This window comes from Mytilus trossulus, chromosome 1, assembly GCF_036588685.1.
Source record: "Mytilus trossulus isolate FHL-02 chromosome 1, PNRI_Mtr1.1.1.hap1, whole genome shotgun sequence".
In the NCBI taxonomy this organism is placed as follows: Eukaryota; Metazoa; Mollusca; class Bivalvia; order Mytilida; family Mytilidae; genus Mytilus; species Mytilus trossulus.
The window spans coordinates 32,491,913-32,513,802 of NC_086373.1; the positions used below are offsets into that span (position 1 = coordinate 32,491,913).

General features: G+C 31.8%; 1 protein-coding gene across 1 annotated transcript; it reads left to right on the plus strand.

The window, feature by feature from the left end:
* Nucleotides 1–1,814: 1,814 nt before the first annotated feature.
* On the plus strand, nt 1,815–21,890 carry LOC134721778 (tyrosine-protein kinase Src42A-like). Its single transcript, XM_063584992.1, has 8 exons — nt 1,815–2,541; nt 3,885–4,006; nt 4,900–5,063; nt 16,421–16,589; nt 17,686–17,844; nt 18,994–19,172; nt 20,109–20,265; nt 21,106–21,890. Exons 1-8 carry the CDS (start codon nt 2,132–2,134, stop codon nt 21,315–21,317), a joined length of 1,572 nt encoding a protein of 523 aa, XP_063441062.1. The 5' UTR covers nt 1,815–2,131; the 3' UTR covers nt 21,318–21,890.

A 21,890-nucleotide genomic window follows, 5' to 3' on the forward strand; every position in this document is an offset into this window, starting at 1 on the left:
TAATATTATATTCAATTGAAATTATTCCTGAAGTTTCTTCTGTGATTGTAGCGTCCTCTGTAACGATAGTTTTGGTTTGGATGATTATCTTCTCTTGTATTTTCCCGAATATTGTCCAGTTCGTCTTCTAGTGTTGTGATTCGATTCAACATACGTTCTTTGTCGCGCTGTAATTGATATTGCTGGTCGATGGCTTTACATCTTTGATCGTATATCCGAGAATGAACTGCTTTAAGATCCGTATTGCGTTCCTGTAATTTTTCTATTTCTTTTTTATCATTTGCACCTTGTTTTTGAAATTTTTCTAAATTGCGAATTACACTGTTATGCTCTTGTTTCAGCTCTTTGAATTTATTTTCGTATTGAACACTTTTGATTTCAAACTTCACTCTCTCTGAATGCACTCGGTCGTGCCTGAGTGTAACACTATCAATGAATTCTCTATCATAATTAAAGGCGGGAAAGAAATCCATCAGTTCAATAGTAGTAAGTTCCGCACAAGGAAAAATTGACATAGCTTTGTTTTCTTTGAATATCCTCATCCTTTCTGCGTCGCGACGTAATTTCGATTTCGATTTAACTTTGACAACTTTCACGTCCGGTCGTCTATGAAAGTTACACATTCTGGCGAAATGTCCAAAATTTCTGCACTTATAGCAAAATGACGTTTTTGCTATACATTGTCTAAAATGAAATTGATTGTTCACAGTCTTTCCACAAAACTTACATAGGCAGTTGTCCATATGTTGAAAGTTTCTTGTCTGACAGGTAGTTCCATGATCAGGCATCTGGTATCTCCAGTCTCGGCCAAAACTTCTGGTTCTCTGCATATCCATTTTTCTGTTTGCTGGGGGATCAGCTTCACAGGTAGAACAAGGTATCCGAGAGATCCGTTGCCCGTACATCCTAACACCAGATATAGCCGGGTAAAATGGCTATTCGACTAAATGTAAATAAAGAAGGAAGATTTCGCTCCTTAAACTTTTATTTCAGCAGTCCGGCAAGACCGAACAACAAACTCCAAAGTAAAATGTAATGTAACATACAAACAATAACAATATATATAAGCACAAGCAATTAAAGGATTAAGCAGATTAACAGATGACAAATTAGAAATAACAATAGATTAAAAGAGTAAATAGTGTCCGACACGTATTTGTAAATTATAGTCCAAACTGTCACAGAGAATAAATAATGAGATAAATAGAGTAAATGCATTTAAGACCTTTGTCCAAGATTATGACACACAATCCGTGTAAAACACTTATGCCTAAATTTACGACAAAGTCTAGAATAACTAAATACATGCAAAACCTAAATATATATTAAAACAATTCAATGTTGTCTGAAAAACTAATTTCATTGCACTGTCCAAATTGTCCGGTCATATTTCACCAAAACGGGGCGGGCCCCCTTCCACCCCCTAAATCCGCCTCTGAGTCTTAAATGTATACAGCGGTACACTATTTTTCTTAACTTCAATCTTTAAATTGCAACTGCCAGAACAGTATAAACTTGCCTCAAATTTTTTTTTGCCTCAAATTTAACTAAGTATACCTATGATAGACATTGGGGTTCACAGTATAACAGTACTTTGAAAATAGGACATTGGTGTTCACAGCATAACGAGGTCTCGTATAACAGTACTTTGAAAATAGGACATGACTCATAAGTAATATATATGGTACAAGATTTTGGATTGGAGAAAACTTTCCTCAATTTATTTCTATTGGTAACTAGACCAATCAAATTCTTCTTTCTATTTCGGTTTAGACGGGCACCTGTTATAAATAGTTCTTCATAAATTAATCCGCATTTTATGAAAATTATGCAGTTAAAAAAAGAAATAATGAACTCATTAGAAATATTGAATTTTATTTGAATATATAAAAGAAAGATCGTTTGTCGAATTCACTGAAATACATGGTGAATCTAATCATGTCCTAATTCCGCGGATTAATAATAATGTCGAACGGAATTCGCCGGCTCATCATGTCAATGGATCATCGATCGGAACTATCCAACAATCTTCCGGAAGTAATCTAGTAGAATATGATATTTTAACAAGAATGTGATCAAGATGAAAGAATGAATATTATACTTATGTCATATTGTTTGATGATTTTCTAAAATGGGAAACTGCTTGTGTCCAGACAATTCAAACCTTAACAATTCATCATCTCCAGCCACTGGAGCAGTTCAGCTGAAAAAACCCGAGCCAAATGGAGCTGTTGTATCTCCTAATCAGATAACAATAACAACAAACCCACAGCCTGATAGTCCGGCTGTTTCTGTTGTTTCTTCGCAGCCTGCAGAACCATCAGCTAGTGAAGCCTCAACCAGCAATGTCAAAATATTTATTTCACTTTATGATTATGATGCTAGAACAGCTGAGGACTTAAGTTTTATAAAAGGGGAGCATCTAGAAATTCTCAATGACACACAAGGAGATTGGTGGTATGCTAAATCAAGATTGTCAAAGAAGGAAGGATATATACCATCTAATTATGTAGCCAAGTTGAAAAGCTTAGAGTCTGAACCGTAAGTACAGTCAGAGCTCAGACATAAACAAGTCGTTTTTTGTTTTTGACTTCAAGAAGTCTAAAAATGTATTTATCATAAAAATGTTGTTTCAATTTTAGACTTATCTAAGTCAGAAAATGACAGACTTGTTTAGGTCTATTTATGTTGATTAAAATACTTAATTTTACTTGGTGGCCAAACTACACCACCTATGACAGCAAAAACCTGTCTGAGGGTTCACAAGAACTTGAGCTATCTATATTTAATTGTCTAATTGAACATCTTTACTAAACACAGATGTTTTACCTCATTAAATGTGGTTGCAGGTGGTTGCATTGTAAGGTTAATTAACACTATCTCCGATTTTTTAGACTCTCATTCATATTTTTCTTTAGAAGACAAAGCATTGTCCTTCAATGTGGTTATTATTTGATTTAGATGCATGACCTTCTTATAAATATGCGTGGGTCTTGAAGTTAACCAATTTTGATCACTTATCAACTTGTAGGAGTCGATATTTGCAACTTTTTGATTCTGGTCAATTATTTCTTGCTTAACAATATTTGACTTATTTAGGTCAATATTTGTCTTACATTAAAGGGAGACAAATCCTAAAACTTACAAACTCAGACCTCTATGAGTCAAAAGCAGAATCAGACTTATTTATGTCTGAGCTCTGACTGAAGTAAATTATGTACCATCAACTTGATTTGTAATACACCAGCGCTATACACCTTATCGCTAATCCCGGCTGACCCGGCCGATTGAACTTTTGACGCACACAACAATCACTTTTCCATTGTTGCGTCAGATATTTTGCTTTATGACGTAAAAATTTTACAGGAATCTGTGTGATTTCGAGAAATAGGGGACAGACAGCGATAAGGTGTATTTGTCTACCATAACGATAACTGGCCATCACAAAGGTACCTGTAAATGAAGACATCATAATCATGATAATACAAAATATCTGCTGCCAAAATGGGAAAGTGTATGTTGTATTACATCAATAGTTAAGTAGGGCAGGTCTCAGGTAGACCAGCATACATGTACATGTATATAATTTTCCAAATAGCGATTAGGGGGAGAGTAATATACCATCATCGAGTTTATATTATCCTTAGTTCTATATTGCCCTAAAAATTGTGACCCCATTAACCATGTTCACAGGAATACACACTAACACAGTACTTATTATGACTTTTTGAGTTTATCAATTCTTTAACTGTCATCCTTCAAACTTTTTGCATGTATTGAAATTTACATGTATACATTGTATGTAAAATTCTTGGACTGGTACAATGTACATTGTACTTTAGATATGCCATAAAAAAATAAAATTGTTTTCTTTTTTCATGCAGATGGTATTTTGGCAAAATCAAACGAGTGGAAGCAGAAAAGAAACTTCTATTACCAGAAAATGAACATGGAGCATTTTTGATCAGAGACAGTGAAAGTAGAAGAAATGACTATTCACTTTCAGGTAAACTCATCATTATATGGTCGGGTTGTTGTCTCTTTGACACATTCCCCATTTCCATTCTCAATTTTATCATCATATATTTACACCTAAAAAAAAATGTACAAACTACATTATTGTGCTAACTACATGTACATGTATATGGTATTAGTCTTGCACATATTTGATACATTTTGCAGCTGTGCAGCTAAACACTCTACATGTAGTTACAATATGTTTGATCTTTGGCGGAGAGTTGTCTCATTAGAAATCATGCTATGTCTTTTTTTTAATTTTTAAATGTGCATGTACAATGTACATGTACCTCATAATGTATTCTAGGCAGGGGATCCGGATATGATGAAACACATCTAGTCAGCTCTCATCACATTTCATTTAATTTTAATAAATTTAAGAGCCCCCTCGTAGCAACATGAGCAAAGGGAGCATTAAGCTATACCCTTGTCCGTCTGTTTGTACATCTGTACTAAATGCAGATCAAGTTTTAAATGGGGGGGGGGGGGGGGGGGGGGGCATGGTTACCTTTATTAAAGTTATGCCCTTTTGAAAATGGAATTATTGCTGAATTTTTCATTTATTTTCTCTAACTTAAAGTTTGCCACAACCAAAAGTGAGATTTGAATATATATGTATCATAAATTTGCTAATACATGTGTGTGTTTGTGTTCTTAGTATATTTCTTATTACTTTTGGTAGAAGTAAAGAAGTAAAGTCAGGTGGAATTAGGAGGAGGGGGTAGAGCTTATGAATCTTTGTATATGATAAGTGTATACAATTTTTACAAGTTTCACTCCAAATGTTGACTTCTTTTTTTTCTGAATTCCTGGATCTGTACCTGTTAAATGAAATGTTACTCAAATTTATATATATATGTGCATGTTGACTTTGTATTTCAGTGAGAGATGGAGACACAGTAAAGCATTACAGAATAAGGCAACTTGATGAGGGAGGAATTTTCATTGCTAGACGAGTGACATTCAGAACATTATCAGAATTAGTAGACCATTATTCAGAGGAGGCTGATGGACTGTGTGTTAATCTTAGAAAACCATGTACTCAGGTAAGTTGTTTATAATTGTTGTTGCTGTTTGTGCTTGTGGTCATTTTGAATTTCTGTAAATTTACGTGTATAAAGGGAAAATTTGTTCATTTTCAATAATGCATGGAACAATAAATACATGTACAATTCTAATATGACGAACTGTTATTGTCAACCAGTATAATCACAATATATCCACCTTCAGCACAAACTAAAGTACTGGTAGACTTATTGTTAAAGTAATAATTTACTGCTATCATAGAATTTTAATGTCTTGTATGTTTGATGGTTAAAAACAATTCTCATACAATGTTACGTATCTTTTAAACTCTGTTGAATATTCCTTATTTTTGGTGAAATTCGGCACACACTTTAACTTTTGGACTTGTACAAAATCAAGACTTCCAGCTGCACTGGTCATTGTCAGTTTCCCTTAGTCTATAGCTTAGTTTGGTGAGTTTCTAAAGTTACAAATACGGGTACTATATATCTTAGTGACTTTGGTCTTTTTTAGCAAATTTTGTGTTTATCTCCAATCTTTGGTAAATGTAGTTTCTGTTAAACATAGTTGATATTGTCTTTTGTTGAAGACTAGATACATTTATGTTGACCTCTAAATGTCATATGAGTTTTCTTCTGTTTTTGTGTCGCTGTCCCAAATCTAATTCTTGCTTCATGATACATTTATTTTCACAATAAGGTGATAGTTACATGTACAATGTATACTGTTCATACATGTATGTGAATTTGTCTGTTTTAAATTTTCTTTGCATTTCTTCAATTGAGTTTGACATCAATATGCAGCTAATTTTTTTTCCATTAGGGACTTAAGCTTGTTAATCCAGTATTTTTATCATACAAAGCAATGTTTCTATTACAGATTTCCAGGGTAGGCAGACATTTCATTTACCCCACATATCTTTTCTTAATTTACCATGATAATATGTGCATTTTTATTAGATGAATTATATAATAACAGTTAACTTCATTAGGTTGTTACATGGATGATGAAGCTTGAAATATCTAGCGATTTACATGTATAACACGTTAGTAGAGTTTTTCCCATGTAATTACAGTTAATTGGCTTTGAGTGAAGTTCAATATATAAAACATTATAGTACATGCAAGCTCTTAACTTTTTGCATCAAGTATTATATTGATTTATTTGTAGTAAATATGAGTTTTACACATTTAAACATTCCTACATTTAGCTTGTACAGTGCAAGGACATAATTACCTGTTTCTTGATATTTTTCAATGAATTATTTCATAAAAAATCACATTTTTCACTGAAATAATCCCAGCATCATTTCTGCATGAATTTTAATAATCTTTCGAACACTATAGATGCATAAATGCCACAAAGATGTTTTCTTGGTCGGCAAAGCCTCAGTAGTAGAAACAAGACTTAAGGCCCACCTCAGGGTGTAGAATTTTCTAGCTGCGTTGAAGACCCATTAATGGCCTTTGGGTGTTATCTGCTCATTGGTCGGGTTATTGCCTTTTTGACATTTTTCCCATTTCCATTCTCAATTTTATGACAATTATTGCATATCCTCAGTTGATGTCATAAAATGTAACTTTTTCGATTTTAAAAGTCAGTTAGAGTGGAACCACTTATTATAGGTCAACCAACACAGGCGTCCCCCTTATTGGGAAAAATTTGGTTGATTATATAGGGAAACACTGGAGAACAACTGGGCCGGTCCCCATTAGCTCAGTCAGCAGGCCCCCCTTATGAAACAATCTGGATCTGCCACTAGTCAATGATATTTGGTATGCAATTGTGTTAACATTGGCACATCCCATTTCTGTGGAGATTAATGGTTCTTGTCCACTCAGTCATGGTCCATTTATTTATAATTACCTTGAATTATACTATTTAAAGTACACCTGTTGGGTGTGGCCAACACATCTCAATTCAAAATTATGACCAGAAAAAAAAACCAAACAAACTACCACAGACAATTTTGAATCTTTCATCGCCTTTTTTTTGTAAAAATCAAACCATAAACACCTTCATCATATTTTATGGGGAAAATATGTTATTACATGTTACAATGTACATAAATAATGTACATGTACCAAAAAATGTAGGTGACAAATACTTATGTCCATGCACTGTATCTCTAATAGGTTTGTTATATCATTTGAATTGAATGCTAATTATGCAGATAAAACAACATTTCTATAGAAATAATACCAAACAGAGTTATTCTATACCTGCATGTCAATTATACAATCAGTTTCCACTGTCAGCTTTCCCAATGAATTTCAGACATTTTCAGGCACTTGCATCATGTACTTGTCATATTTTATGATGACTAATAGACTTGTCCAAGAATTTGAAAGTACGAGTATGACAAATTTCAATAATTTTGGTTCAAGGTTTTTACCTTCAGTATGTTAGATATATTATACAAAAATTTTCAGGAATGATAAAATGCAGATTGTAATGCACTTTTCATGTTGCTATTGTAATTGGCTTAAAGTCCATAGTAACTAGTCGTAACTAAGGACTGACCAACCGTTTTGAATTGCTTAGGATCAACAAGTGTTACACTTTTTACAATATTATCAAAAATAAAACAACACCTAGTACGAAATTGCAGTTCTGATGACTGATTTTATCCAAAATTAAATGTTTGAGGTAACATTATGAATCCTTTGTATTTACATGATATCTTAATTGGACCAAAAATCAGAAAGGTAACCCTTAGAAAAAACCCAGTTTTATTCGAGCTCAATATGAACTGAGAAAAATGACCATAAATGGTGTAAGATTGATATAACATGCATTCACTAAGAAATAAATGACATTAAAGTTGACCTTCAAAAGTATGGAGAGCCATAGCAGCATAATAACAATATTTTGGATATTAAGGCCTTAATACTACGGCTCCAAAATTGTAAGTGTTAAAACTGCAATCTTCATTCACTTGGGAAACATTGCTCAATGCCACTGTCTTCAACAGAAATACTAAACAATTGATAAATAAATTAGCTACAGTCTCATTGTTAAAAGATAGTATATGACACGGATGTAGTCATTGCAGGTCATTGGAACAAATGTTATACCGGTAGTCATATAGCTGTCAGTTTAATGAACAATAAGAAGTGTTTTAACTTGTAATGAAGATTTGTGGAAGTTGGTACTTATACATTTTGAATTGGGTTTGTAATGAGATACTATGAAATACACCTAGTAACTTAAGTAGAGTCTTGTGTCATGTTCTATATTTCCTCCAAACACTATGTGAAGAATTATTAATGAACAAATTGTCATCATATACATTGTGTGACATTGTGTAATTTCTATACACAGTGTGGATTAAGAATTACATTGATTCAATTGTACTGATTCCTATATCCAGTCAAACTAAGATTTAACCTCGAACTAATTGCAACAGAAAATGTTTTAGTTCTTATCTATAGCATTATGCCCTTAATATACACAGAAAAAAGTCCCATAAAATCTAACTTGAGGGAAACTCAAAATCAGCATTTTTAATTTCCTATGGAAATTAATATTGGAAGGGGAGATAACTCTTACAAGAATGAGTCTTTTTTGGTCAGTTTGTGGTGGTTTTTCTTGAAATTTATGTTATGTATGATACTTTGATGGGGTTATAAGTTTGTATTTGACTAAATTATATAATCTTCTGCTCATGAAATGTACAAAACCGAAGTGTTATGGGTAGTTTGGTTTTTTCATGCATTTTTCATAGTAAAAAGTAAATGAGACAAATACTTGACATTTAATAAGTCAGAGTACAGACCTGCTGAACTGTTAAAGATAAATTTTTGTGGCTTGTTATATTCTGTTTGTTTAAAGTTTTTTGTAACAGATGGCCATATTAACTCAGCAGTGCTATATAGTGCTCTTACTTACAAATATCCACACTTTTGATATTTCTTGATTTATAAATTGTATTAATAGGTTGCATGTGATTTTTATTTTGATATACATGATATAGAAATACCATGCTTTTGACTTGACAAACATGCTTAAGTGAGTTATCTGATGAGCTAGCTTACAAAGTAATGTTTTCTGAAGTCACTCCAAACAGACACATGATCCTTTTCAACCTTAATAGGCATACAATATTTGCCACTGGACTTTAAGCAATTTCTGACTCCAAACAAACTAGTCTTTACACTTATTGATTGCCAGTTTTAGAGAGAGGTCAAAGTCTTCGTATTGATCTGTCTGGGTATGAACTCAGCAGCTTCACACACTTGAAAGTAATATCCTTTAGGTCATACTCTTTTGTCTTTGTCTTTTTTTTCTGCAGTGTAGTTGGCCTGTAGATTGTGATTGAAGCTTTGTTTGTGGTTTTATAAATTTACAATTGACCTCAGTATTTCATTTTGATTTGGGAAATATAAGAGTCAATGTTATGATAGTCTTTTTACAATTCTTACTCTCAGTTAGATTGAAACACATGTTCAAATATATGCTCTGAGTCTCATATAAAAAAGAAGATGTTGTATGATTGCCAATGAGACAACTATCCACAAAAGATCAAAATGACCCAGACTTTAACAACTATAGGTCATTGCACAGCCTTCAACAATGAGCAAAGCCCATACTGCATAGTCAGCTATAAAAGGCCCTGATAAGACAATGTAAAACATCTCAAACGAGAAAACTAAAGGCCTTATTTATTTAAAAAAATGAACGCAAATGAAGTCTAGATTTGATGAGAATATAGTTGGTTTTCAGTTGACACATTCTCTTCATGTAAAGCACTAATCATGTGACCTTTTCTTATAAGATTCTTAATCTTAACTTGGCTGCTATAAAAGGCCTCTACACAATGCATGATAAGCTATGTTTGATCAAAGTTGAGGAAACACCCAAATAACAACATCAAACACTTTCGACATATAAGATACAGTTACATCAAGCTTGTTTGATGAAAATTGGATGATTTCATCTTTTTAAATCCAACACATTATGCTGACCAAAAATTAAAGGAGCAATTTTGTTTTTATTCAACAATATAGAAAAAATGATAGATTTTTTTGTTTCAAAAGGTTCACTAGTAAATTTTTATGAAAATTTAGGATAAACGAATTGAACTTGCTCCAAAATTACTTTTGTTAAGCTGTACTTGTAATATTTGAGAATAATTTTTATACGACCGCAAATTTTGAAAAAATTTTCGTCGTATATTGCTATCACGTTGGCGTCGTCGTCGTCGTCGTCGTCGTCGTCCGAATACTTTTAGTTTTCGCACTCTAACTTTAGTAAAAGTGAATAGAAATCTATGAAATTTTAACACAAGGTTTATGACCATAAAAAGAAGGCTGGTATTGATTTTGGAAGTTTTGGTCCCAACATTTTAGGAATTAGGGGCCAAAAAGGGCCCAAATAAGCATTTTCTTGGTTTTCGCACTATAACTTTAGTTTAAGTTAATAGAAATCTATGAAATTTTTACACAAGGTTTATGACCACAAAAAAAAGGTTGGGATTGATTTTGGGAGTTTTGGTTTCAACAGTTTAGGAATTAGGGGCCAAAAAAGGGCCCAAATAAGCATTATTCTTGGTTTTCGCACAATAACTTTAGTTAAAGTAAATAGAAATCAATGAAATTTAAACACAATGTTTATGACCACAAAAGGAAGGTTGGTATTGATTTTAATAGTTTCGGTCCCAACAGTTTAGGAATAAGAGGCCAAAAAGGGACCCAAAAAGCATTTTTCTTGGTTTTCGCACCATAGCGTTAGTATAAGTAAATAGAAATCTATGAAATTTAAACACAAGGTTTATGACTATTAAAGGAAGGTTGGTATTGATTTTGGGAGTTTTGGTCCCAACAGTTAAGGAAAAAGGGGCCCAAAGGGTCCAAAATTAAATTTTGTTTGATTTCATCAAAATTGAATAATTGGGGTTCTTTAATATGCCGAATCTAACTGTGTATGTAGATTCTTATTTTTTGGTCCCGTTTTCAAATTGGTCTACATTAAGGTCCAAAGGGTCCAAAATTAAACTTAGTTTGATTTTAACAAAAATTGAAACCTTTGGGTTCTTTGATATGCTGAATCTAAAAATGTACTTAGATTTTTGATTATTGGCCCAGTTTTCAAGTTGGCCCAAATTGAGGTCCAAAATTAAACATTGTTTGATTTCATCAAAAATTGAATAATTGGGGTTCTTTGATATGCCAAATCTAACTGTGTATGTAGATTCTTAATTTTTGGTCCAGTTTTAAAATTGGTCTAAATTAAAGTGCAAAGGGTCCAAAATTAAACTAAGTTTGATTTTAACAAAAATTAAATTCTTGTGCCTCTTTGATATGCTGAATCTAAAGATGTACTTAGATTTTTGATTATGGGCCCAGTTTTCAAGTTGGTCCAAATTAGGATCTAAAATTATTATATTAAGTATTGTGCAATAGCAAGTCTTTTCAATTGCACAGTATTGTGCAATGGCAAGAAATATCTAATTTCACAATATTGTGAAATAACAATTTTTTTTTTAAATTAAGAGTTATCTTTCTTTGTCCAGTATAGTAAGCAAGAAATATCTGCAAGAATTTTTTTTAATTGGAGTTATCTTTCTTTGTCCAGAATCAACTTAAATCTTTGTTATATACAATATACAATGTATATTCACTTTTTACTACCAACTGATAAATTTAAATAATCTTTACCATTCAGTGATAACAAGCAGTTTTTTTACATCTTAATATTTTATGATGTATTTAAATGAGTAGTAATTGTTGCAAACTCCATTAGAATATTTTAATTGAAATTAGTTTTGGAATAAGGGAAAGGGGGATGTGATTAAAAAATTGGGTTCAATTTTTCTCATTTGAAATTTCATAAATAAAAAGAAAATTTCTTCAAACATTTTTTTGAGAGGATTAATATTCAACAGCATAGTGAATTGCTCTAAGAGAAAACAAAAAATTTAAGTTCATTTGAATACATTCATTCTGTGTCAGAAACCTATGCTGTGTCAACTATTTAATCACAATCCAAATTTAGAGTGGAATCCAGCTTGAATGTTGTGTCCATACTTGCCCCAACCGTTCAGGGTTCAACCTCTGCGGTCGTATAAAGCTAAGCCCTGCGGAGCATCTGGTTACAAATGTTTTCTTTTGTTTTCTTACAAATTTTTGTGCTTTTATAAATCATAAAGTACAGGGTATCATTTTACATTTTAAGATGTTACACTGTTATGTTTATTATGTTCGGTGATGTGAAACCCATCCATTATAACAGTGACATCGGTCACTCTAGTACTAATACATGTAATTACCTGGGTGTTTAAAATGACTTAATACACACTGTGTGGTATGTAAGGGGCTTGTATCATTTTAGTACATCTTAGTTTTAAGTTCATAACTCTTTTCATACAAAATGATGAATATATCATGTATATGTATATACTGATTCTACGTATACTGAATATATTCAGGAAAATACCATTTCAGTTTAGTTTAAACATATTTTATTGGCGTAAATGTACAAAAGGAATGAGACACAAGTTAATCAAACTTATATAGTCTTCTCCCATTTCAGTTTATAATTTACAGTACAAAAGTTAGTCAACTGTATACTCTATGACCCAACATTAAATATCATTTCTTTTGATTGAAATTCTTAGAAAGATTTTGGTATATATTCCATGTATGCCACACTATTTAATATCATCAGATGTAAAAGTAATTTTTTTTTATGAAAATTCTTAGAAAAAGACTATTTTATGTTACATTATCATTATTATAAAAAATCTACTCATGTGTTGTAGGATCTGTTTAAATGTTTTCTTTATCTTTCATAAGTCAGGATTTATAAATTTTTATAGATAACTTTAATTATTATGAAATTTAAAGCTACAAAAACTAACCAAGCATATGTACATGTATTTATGGAGAAGATTGTTTTCTAGTGTAAATAGAAAGTAGAAATATTTCATGCACATTGAAGGATAACTTCAAGTGATATTTGAAAAATAGGTGAACTTGGATCATGTTGAAGATTTCGTCTCTCACTACAATCTCAAAGCAATTAATTAAGCATTTCTTAAGATATTTACTGTGGATTCAATAATTCATATTCATGGGTTACTGAGTTTCAAGGTTTATGTGTTTCACAAATTTAAATGTTCATTGAAGTGCAAGTTTTCTATAAGACTGTATGTAGGCTCAGTGGTAAAATCATGTGATCAAATATCCAGGAAAACACATTTTTCCCACAATCCACAAAAATAATTGGTAAATTGGTAAATAACACCCATGCAAACAAATGAATCCAAATAATATAATTATTATTATATGGACCTCACATGCAAAATAACAGGAGCTTAAATTGACTTGAGTATTGGTTCATCTCATATCAAATTGGACAGCATTCAGACACCTGGTCATTCTGTCACATGTAAACAAGTAACCAAAAGGATAATTCTGTACCCTAGCTATCTGGGAAACTTTGTTTTAACATAACTTCAAAGACTAAAAAAAGAGTTTACAAAATGATGAATGCCAGAAAAAGCACATATGGTATATGTTAATTGGCTGTAAAGTCGAATAATAGGAAACATGGTACTCTTCATCTAAATTCAAACAAGCATAACTTTAACACTTCACCAGGAACATACAGCTGGCTATTTCATTAAAAATATATCACTATTTCATAAACTGTTATTATACAATTGAGAGTTCAGTTTGTAAACATAAAAGTAATAATGTGCAGTATAATTCATAAGAATTTTATAGTAGGTGTATTCCCATTCTTATCAGGTTTAATATGGAAACAAAGAAATCTTATTTTTCTGTCTTAAGTACAACCCTACAGCTTTTATAATTGTCATCCTAAATTATATGATTTCTACAGATTGGTCAGAACCTTGTTTAAGTCTTTTAAAGCTTAATATCTTGGACATAATCAAATGCTATGATGTTATAAAGAACAGTAAAATTGATTATTTCATGAAGAGCTTTTCTTTTGTGGAATTCATAACTACGGAATGTGGCGATTATTTATTTTTCCTGGAATTTCCATGAAATTTACATTTAGGTTATTGGAATGAAGGTGAAGGGTATAAATGCTGAACTAGTATCAACAACAAGGATTTAGCTCTTAATTAAAATTATAACCAAACCACCTTTCTCAGTGCACGTGTCAATTTCTAATTTTTATGAATGAGTGTATAAATAAGTGTCGTCATTGGATGAGGTTAATTTCTCTAAGTTAATGAATTGATATCATTTTTTTTCTGAGATATTGACATAATATCGATTGGTAAAGAAAAGGTTGGTTCATGATTCAGGAATTAGTCACCGTCTGTCACTGACGTTACATAACGGCTAATGAAGTGATCTCTGGGTCTTCATGTTTAATGTGAGGATTTAAGATAAATTTAGTTGATAATTAGTAATTCATATTGATTTATTAGTTGTTTGGGGAATTGCTTTTGTAATAAAATGAACACGTTTTGAGATAATGCTGAAATACACTTTTCTGTTGTTTCAATTTCTTACAACACAGTACAGAATTGATTCATCGGTTTTAATAGAACTCTGTAGCTGAGTCAGAATGACTAAAACAGATGATAATCAAATAAAATAAAATCTATTTAGTACCTGTCAATACAAGTTCTATAGCAAAAATAAAATTGATGGTAGTTCAAGATTTTTTGGTATTATCTGAATTATCTGTCCCTTTATAATTTTAATTAAAGTACTATATAAAACATAGTACCGGTATAAATAATAGTTTCTAGATTGCTCAGAATTTTTTGTGTTAGAATAGCTGTCCCTTTTTATATTTTTTTTTTATAGAAACTTTCGGGTACCTTTCTACATTGTTGTAGGTTAAGAATCTGGAATTATTTGAAATTAGAAAAGAAAAAACATCTAGCACTTTTCTGTATTGTTTTAGGTTAAAAAATAGGAATTATTTCAATTTGGAATCAAACATTACATGCTGCACTGGAGACAGATTGGTGGTCTTTGACAGATACAGCCCTGGGTGGGTTGTGGTCTCTTTGACTCGTTCCCCATTTCCATTCTCAATTTTATTTAAATCCTAGAGTATTAAGTAATGGTTTATTTTTAAAGCTAACCTGACTAAGGAGAGCTAACCATGCATTCATGGCTTAGGGGTTAGTTAGTTTTATATTTACTTCTATGTCATACATGCATGGCTAACCTTACTTTTCTGTATAAGTTTATAGACCAGAAACTAAAAATTGTTTTCTATTTTCAAAATTTTTATTACTTCCCTGTTTAAAAGTTGTTTGTTTGTATATGATGTTTAGCTTTTTTCTCCACAGTATAATGAGGGGGGATAGGAGGGGTCCTGATCCCGAAAATCCCGGGCTTAAAAACATGAAATCCCGAGGTCCTGAATTTAAATAAAGTAAATACTGACAACTTAAATTCTGAAAAAAAGAATTTCCGGATCCCGTAAGGGTCAATCCTGAAATCCTGAGCTCAAAAACACATGATCCTGGAGTCCTGATAAAGGTACTATCCCCCACTATGATGTTTAACATTTTCCCCCTAGTACAGTTTATACATTTTCTTTCATCAGACTTGGTCTGTGCTAAATGATGCTCATCTAAAGTATATGAGCATATTCCCCCCAGTACAGTTTATACGTTTTATTTCATCAGACTTGGTCTGTGCTAAACGATGCTCATCTAAAGTGTATGAGCATTCATTGATGTTAGTTTCAAGTCATATTTACTAATCTTAAGTGTACAAGGATATGGTGAACTGTAATTCTGTTGTTGACTTACTATACTATGTACAAAGGAAATGGTACTACCACATGAAAACAAACAAATTATTTATGCACCTTGTACTATCTGAGAAAGATAGCATAATCAATGAAATAATGTAGGAAACACATGAAGTAAAATAGTTGTAACTGTCCAAAACAAATAAAAGGCTACCTCATTAGACACATTGTTATGAATATGAATATTTGCACTGTTAGTGTAAAATAATGGTTTTAACAGAAACCGTGAGAAATCTCTTAGCCTACATATTACATTTATATAGAAATTTTAATTGGTATTACGTAAATAGTAGCTTATGTACAGTAAATCTGGTTAAAGTTTCAGAAGTCATTACTGATATTGTACTTTGGTGCTGTATTTCTACATATTTACCAAATGGGTGTTACAATATTAATGAATTAAAAATAATTTTTATCCGTAGCCCTTGGTTGAAAAGTATGGGTTTTGTATAATTTGGTCTTCACTATCATATGTCTAACAATGAGATGGATGGTCACGGTGAATAAGAACTGTTTTGTTTACCATCAGCGTAAAACCTCAATTACCTCACAAAAAATATAAAAACAAAAAAATATAATTTATTCTGACAGCCATCAAATTTTAATTGTTTCATTACAGATTGAGAAACCACAGACAGTTGGTTTATCATACAACACAAAAGATCAATGGGAAATTCCTAAGTCATCCCTGAAACTTCTACGCAAGATAGGTCATGGTCAGTTTGGTGAAGTATGGGAAGGCATGTGGAACAGTACTACACCTGTAGCAATCAAAACATTAAAACCAGGTAAGTTAGCACATGTTGCAGGTAAATGAACCAAAACAACATCTAAGATATAGCATAAGTAAATGTTTCACATGCGTAGCTTGAGATAATTAAAACAACACATCAGAAACAAACAATAAAGCATAGGATAATGTCATTAAATATGTAACCTAAGATCACTGAACCAACATGTACACATTTAAAACAATTCAGCCATGAAACCATGGGATAGTTTAATACTAAAACTTGGAAGGTGAAATGACAACACATGAGACTTTAACATACGTAGTGAGACATGTAGTAATCAACATTTGTAAGCTGAGGTGAGAGTCACCATATTATGAATTCAAACTCAGCTTGTAACATGATGAATGTCATTCAGGCTTCTGGCTATAACGACACAAGTAGTATTTTCTGGGAGAAATATTAAGGACAACCAGGAATACCTATACCAAACTTGGCTTGATAACACCTATTTGAAAGTCTATGATCTTTATTGATTTTGTAAACAAAAGGTTGAAGGTCAAATTCTTAAGCGCTATTGATAGACTGAAATTTATGCAAAATTTTGGTTTCCAGCTGATTTCTTTTGAAACATATGTCCAACTTTGACCAACAGTGGTTTTATGATACATGGGGTTAGAAAGACAACTATTGTTATTAGGGTCAATAAATAAGTGACCAAGGACATAACTGGTATTGATGAAATTTAGACCAAATATTGGTTTCCACATGTTATCATTTGAGCCATATGTTCAACTTTTACCAAAATTCAATTTAGTGATATCCTATGAGATGACAAATTCCCTTACAAGAATTAGCAGCAATTACAGAATTTGAAATAGTTAATTGTCAAGACTGAAGTTTTGTCTTTGTGATCAAGATAGGAAGTGAACTATGATTGAAGTTAGATATATTGTTAAAATTTGTTCCTCTGATATAGGAGGATATTTCAAGTGATATGTTTTGCTACTGACCCTCTACGGATGTGAATCCAAATTGTGACTGTGTAAAGTAGTGGTTTTGCCTATGTATGGAAACATACTATTGTAGCTAGTTTACTTGTTTATCACCTACAATTATTAAAGATAATCAGATTAGTAATTTCCCTTTTCAGGTACTATGGATGCCAAAGATTTCCTTGCCGAGGCTCAGATCATGAAGAAATTACGACATCCCAAATTAATACAACTGTATGCTGTCTGTACACAAGATGAACCAATATTTATTGTTACAGAATTAATGAAACATGGAAGTCTATTGGATTTCCTACAAGGTTAATATAGATAAATATCAGCTCGAATTTATCACATTTAAAAAGTAAAAACACAAAAATACTGAACTCCGAGGAAAATTCAAAAAGGAAAGTCCCAAATCAAATGGCAAAATTAAAAGTTCAAACACATCAAACGAATGGATAAATGAAACACTTTCCCTTACAAGTGGCAAAAATATACAAGGGTGTTTTGGCCTGGTTCAATTATTTATGCATGCATATATTCAAAGTGTATGATGCAACAGTACAATATCAAGATAATTGTATAAATCATAGAGTGATACCAGACTGCAAAAAACTAAAGATCAATAATCTCCTTATGCATGTTATGTGTCAACATGTAGTAATACAGGAAAGTAATATTTTATAAAGGGTGTCCAAAAATAACAGAAGAAATCAATAATTGCCTAATGTGTCTACAATGTACATGTACTAAATAGAAAAGTATAAGTCTACAAAGGGTGTCTATAAGATTCATTTATGACATCAAAAAATTTATCTGATTGTGTCAGTTTTAAAAGCAGAAATAAAATCCTGGAAAAATCAATAATAAAATGCACTTTTGAGACCATTTGAAATGCAATATGTTATGACTTAACAAACATCTACATGAACACTGAGAATAGATTTGAAAAATGATTTTTGGTTGAAAAGATTTTTTTAAAGAAAATAACCCATTTTGCATACCAATATGCATTCCATAGGTTTTTAGTAAGGCGCATCATCTAGAAAAAATAAGAACATTCACACATAGATTTGAGGGAGAAAAAAAAAGATTACAACCCCACTATTTGTCCCTTGATGATTGTTTAGATGTATTTTTTCCATTGGCACCCCCACCCACAACATCTGTAAAGAGGTACATGAAGAGGTTAAAATTTAAAAGATTTCAATCCTCCCACCTTAAGTGAAATTGCTAGAGGTTCCTAGCATATAATTGAAAGTATACAACATATTTGTAGTATCATAAGATTAATAGATGTTAATCTTAAGCCACGTCATTACAAAAAGGCGATATTCAGCAATAATATAAAAAGAATTGTAGCTTTTGAAGATAGGAAAATTTGTCCTTGAAGTGCATCTATGGCATTATGTTTATAAATGTATCATGTTTTGGTTGACAATTTATTTATTTTAAATTTTTTTCAGGTAAAGGCAGACAATTAAAACTGCCCCAGTTGATAGACATGGCAGCACAGATAGCCAGTGGTATGGCATATCTAGAATCTCAGAATTATATTCACAGAGATTTAGCAGCCAGAAATATATTAGTTAGTGACAGTAGTATTGTGAAAATTGCAGACTTTGGCTTAGCCAGAGTAATAAAGGTAAACTTGTTTATGTGATGTCATCTGTATTTTACAGTTTGTCAAAAACAATGAATCAAAAGATTAATATTTTATATTTTGACACTTTGATATAAGATATACCACAGAAGGTGTTAGCCCAATAGAACACCATGACTTAATCGGAAAAAATAAATGATTACTTGAGAAGGGTCTTTCAGGAATTACACATTATTTAAGAATAAATCTATGACACTTAATGACATCATGAGTTAAATATAAACACAATGATAAGATAAGGAGATTTGGTATCATTGCCAATGACACAAATTTCAGGAGAGACAACTTAATTATTTTGGAAAGAGTTTCAATATCTGCATCCTAGCTGAAAATGACTGAATATTTAAAAAAAAAACATCATTCCATGAAAACTCTTTAAGGTAAATAAAAAGAAAAATGGATCTGTTCAAATACTAATGATGCAAGTTCTATCAAAATGCAAGTTCTATCAAAGCTGGAAGTTATGTAGAAGACTGTTATGTATATCCTTTTGCTCTAAAAGTTGTTCAGAAATAATGCTCATTTGGAAAAAGATATGTTCCTATTGGTTAAGAATCTATTTTCTAGGATAGTATATATCCATATAACAGGGTTTCTAAAAGTTGAGAATGAAAATGGGGAATCTGTCAAAGAGACAACAACCCAACCATAGAAAAAAAAACAGCAAAAGGTCACCAACAGGTCTTCAATGTAGCGAGAAATTCCCACACCCAGAGGTGTCCTTCAGCTGGCCCCTAAACAAATATAAACTAGTTTATTGATAATGAACGCCATACTAATTTCCAAATTGTACACAAGAAACTAAAATAAAAATAATACAAGACTAACAAAGGCCATAGGCTCCTGACTTGGGGCATGTTTATTATTGTTTATATCAAAAAGACATCTTGAAAATTTTACAAAATATTTTTTTTACAGGAAGATGAATATGAAGCCAGAGTTGGTGCTAGATTCCCCATAAAATGGACAGCCCCAGAGGCAGCTAATTATAATAGATTTACAATCAAATCTGATGTATGGTCATTTGGTATACTACTTACAGAAATAGTTACTTTTGGCAGAATACCATATCCAGGTGAGTCTTGGTACTCATATAAGTATGATCTCTATATTATGTATGATCATATAAGTATGATCTCTATATTATGTATGATCATATAAGTATGATCTCTACATCATGATCTCAATATTTTAGGCAATCAATAAAAAATCTGTCTTTGAAGAAATAACATAAAAAATATTGTTCAAAATTGGAATGTGTCAAAAGGAACAACAATTCGAGAAATGAGCAGAAAACAGCTCAATGCTACCCATGGTTCTTCAATACTATGAGAAAATCGGGCATCTAAAATGGGCTTCAGCTAGCCTCTCAATAATAATGTATACTTGTCAAGCCAAATCGGCACCACATTAAACTCTGAAAAACATACAAATGAACCAATATTTAAATCACACACAAGACTAACAAAGGCAAGTCTGTATTGTAAGAGGCTAAGATCATAACATTGATTTTACCTCTGTCCCACACAAAGTAGACCAGTCTTCAGATGACTTATTTTCTCAGTCATGATCAGAAAGTAAAGGGATAATGAAGATGTTTTTGAGAAAAATAAATGACCAAAAAAACAATATAAAAAGAAGATGTGGTAGGAATGCACAATATGACAATGTAAAACAATTCGAATGAGAAAACTAACAGCCTTATTTGTATTAAAAAAAAAGTTTATGATTAATTTCAAAAGTTGCTACTTAAATTTCTTATGTATCTGAATTAACACCCATATGAAAAGGATTTGGTTCAATTAAGCTTGCTCTAATGTAGGACAGGAATTTCATTATAGTTAGACTCACAATACTTCACAAATCAGGATTTTTACTATTCAATTTATCATGCTCTTAAAATTTATTTTTTTAGGTATGACGAACGCTGAAGTGCTTCACCAAGTAGAACATGGATATAGAATGCCAGCTCCGCCAAATTGTTCACAGACTCTTTATGAAATAATGCTAGAATGTTGGAGAAAGGAAGAAATGGAAAGACCAACATTTGAAACATTACAATGGAAATTAGAGGACTTCTTTAACCTTGATGGCAATGACTATAAAGAAGCATCAAGCATTCGATAATGTTATATAAAGAAACCATTTTACATATTCTGATTTCTCGATTATGGATATACATAGTACTGGGACTAAGTGCTGGAAAACATACCAGGGTATAATCGAGATTTACAAGGCAGCCTTGAAGATGATGGTTTTAAAACAGATAACAGAGAAAAAAATGGATGCTTACACATCAATTTTATCTATTGTGGATTGATTTATTTTCATGGGTACCAATTTTGGTGGATTATGGAAAATTTTCTTGGATTTTTAATTTCATGGTTTTGCTAAAGTCTGCATAAAAGCCTACAGGAAATGTGTTATCGTTGAACATTTGATTTTGTGGTTCACCCGTATGAAATCCACGAAAATTAGTATCCAACGAATAATAATGAATCCACAGTATTTTTTTCCTCAATAGTGTTGTATGTCAGTGTATGTTTATATTGCTGAATGTGATTTTAATTTTATAAGGCAATTGCACATTATATTGCAAAATCAACATCTGACAAAACTGTTCCAACTGATGTTATACATGTTATACATTCAGAATGTTTTAATGTTTAACCAATTGATTTACCGAGAGTAATATAATAA

Coding starts and splice junctions, on each gene's coding strand:
- LOC134721778 (XM_063584992.1), top strand. CDS start 2,132: ATGGGAAACTGCTTGTGTCCAGACAATTCAAACCTTAACAATTCATCA. Junction 5,064..16,420: donor TTAGAAAACCATGTACTCAG/GTAAGTTGTTTA, acceptor GTTTCATTACAG/ATTGAGAAACCACAGACAGT. Junction 19,173..20,108: donor GCTTAGCCAGAGTAATAAAG/GTAAACTTGTTT, acceptor TTTTTTTTACAG/GAAGATGAATATGAAGCCAG.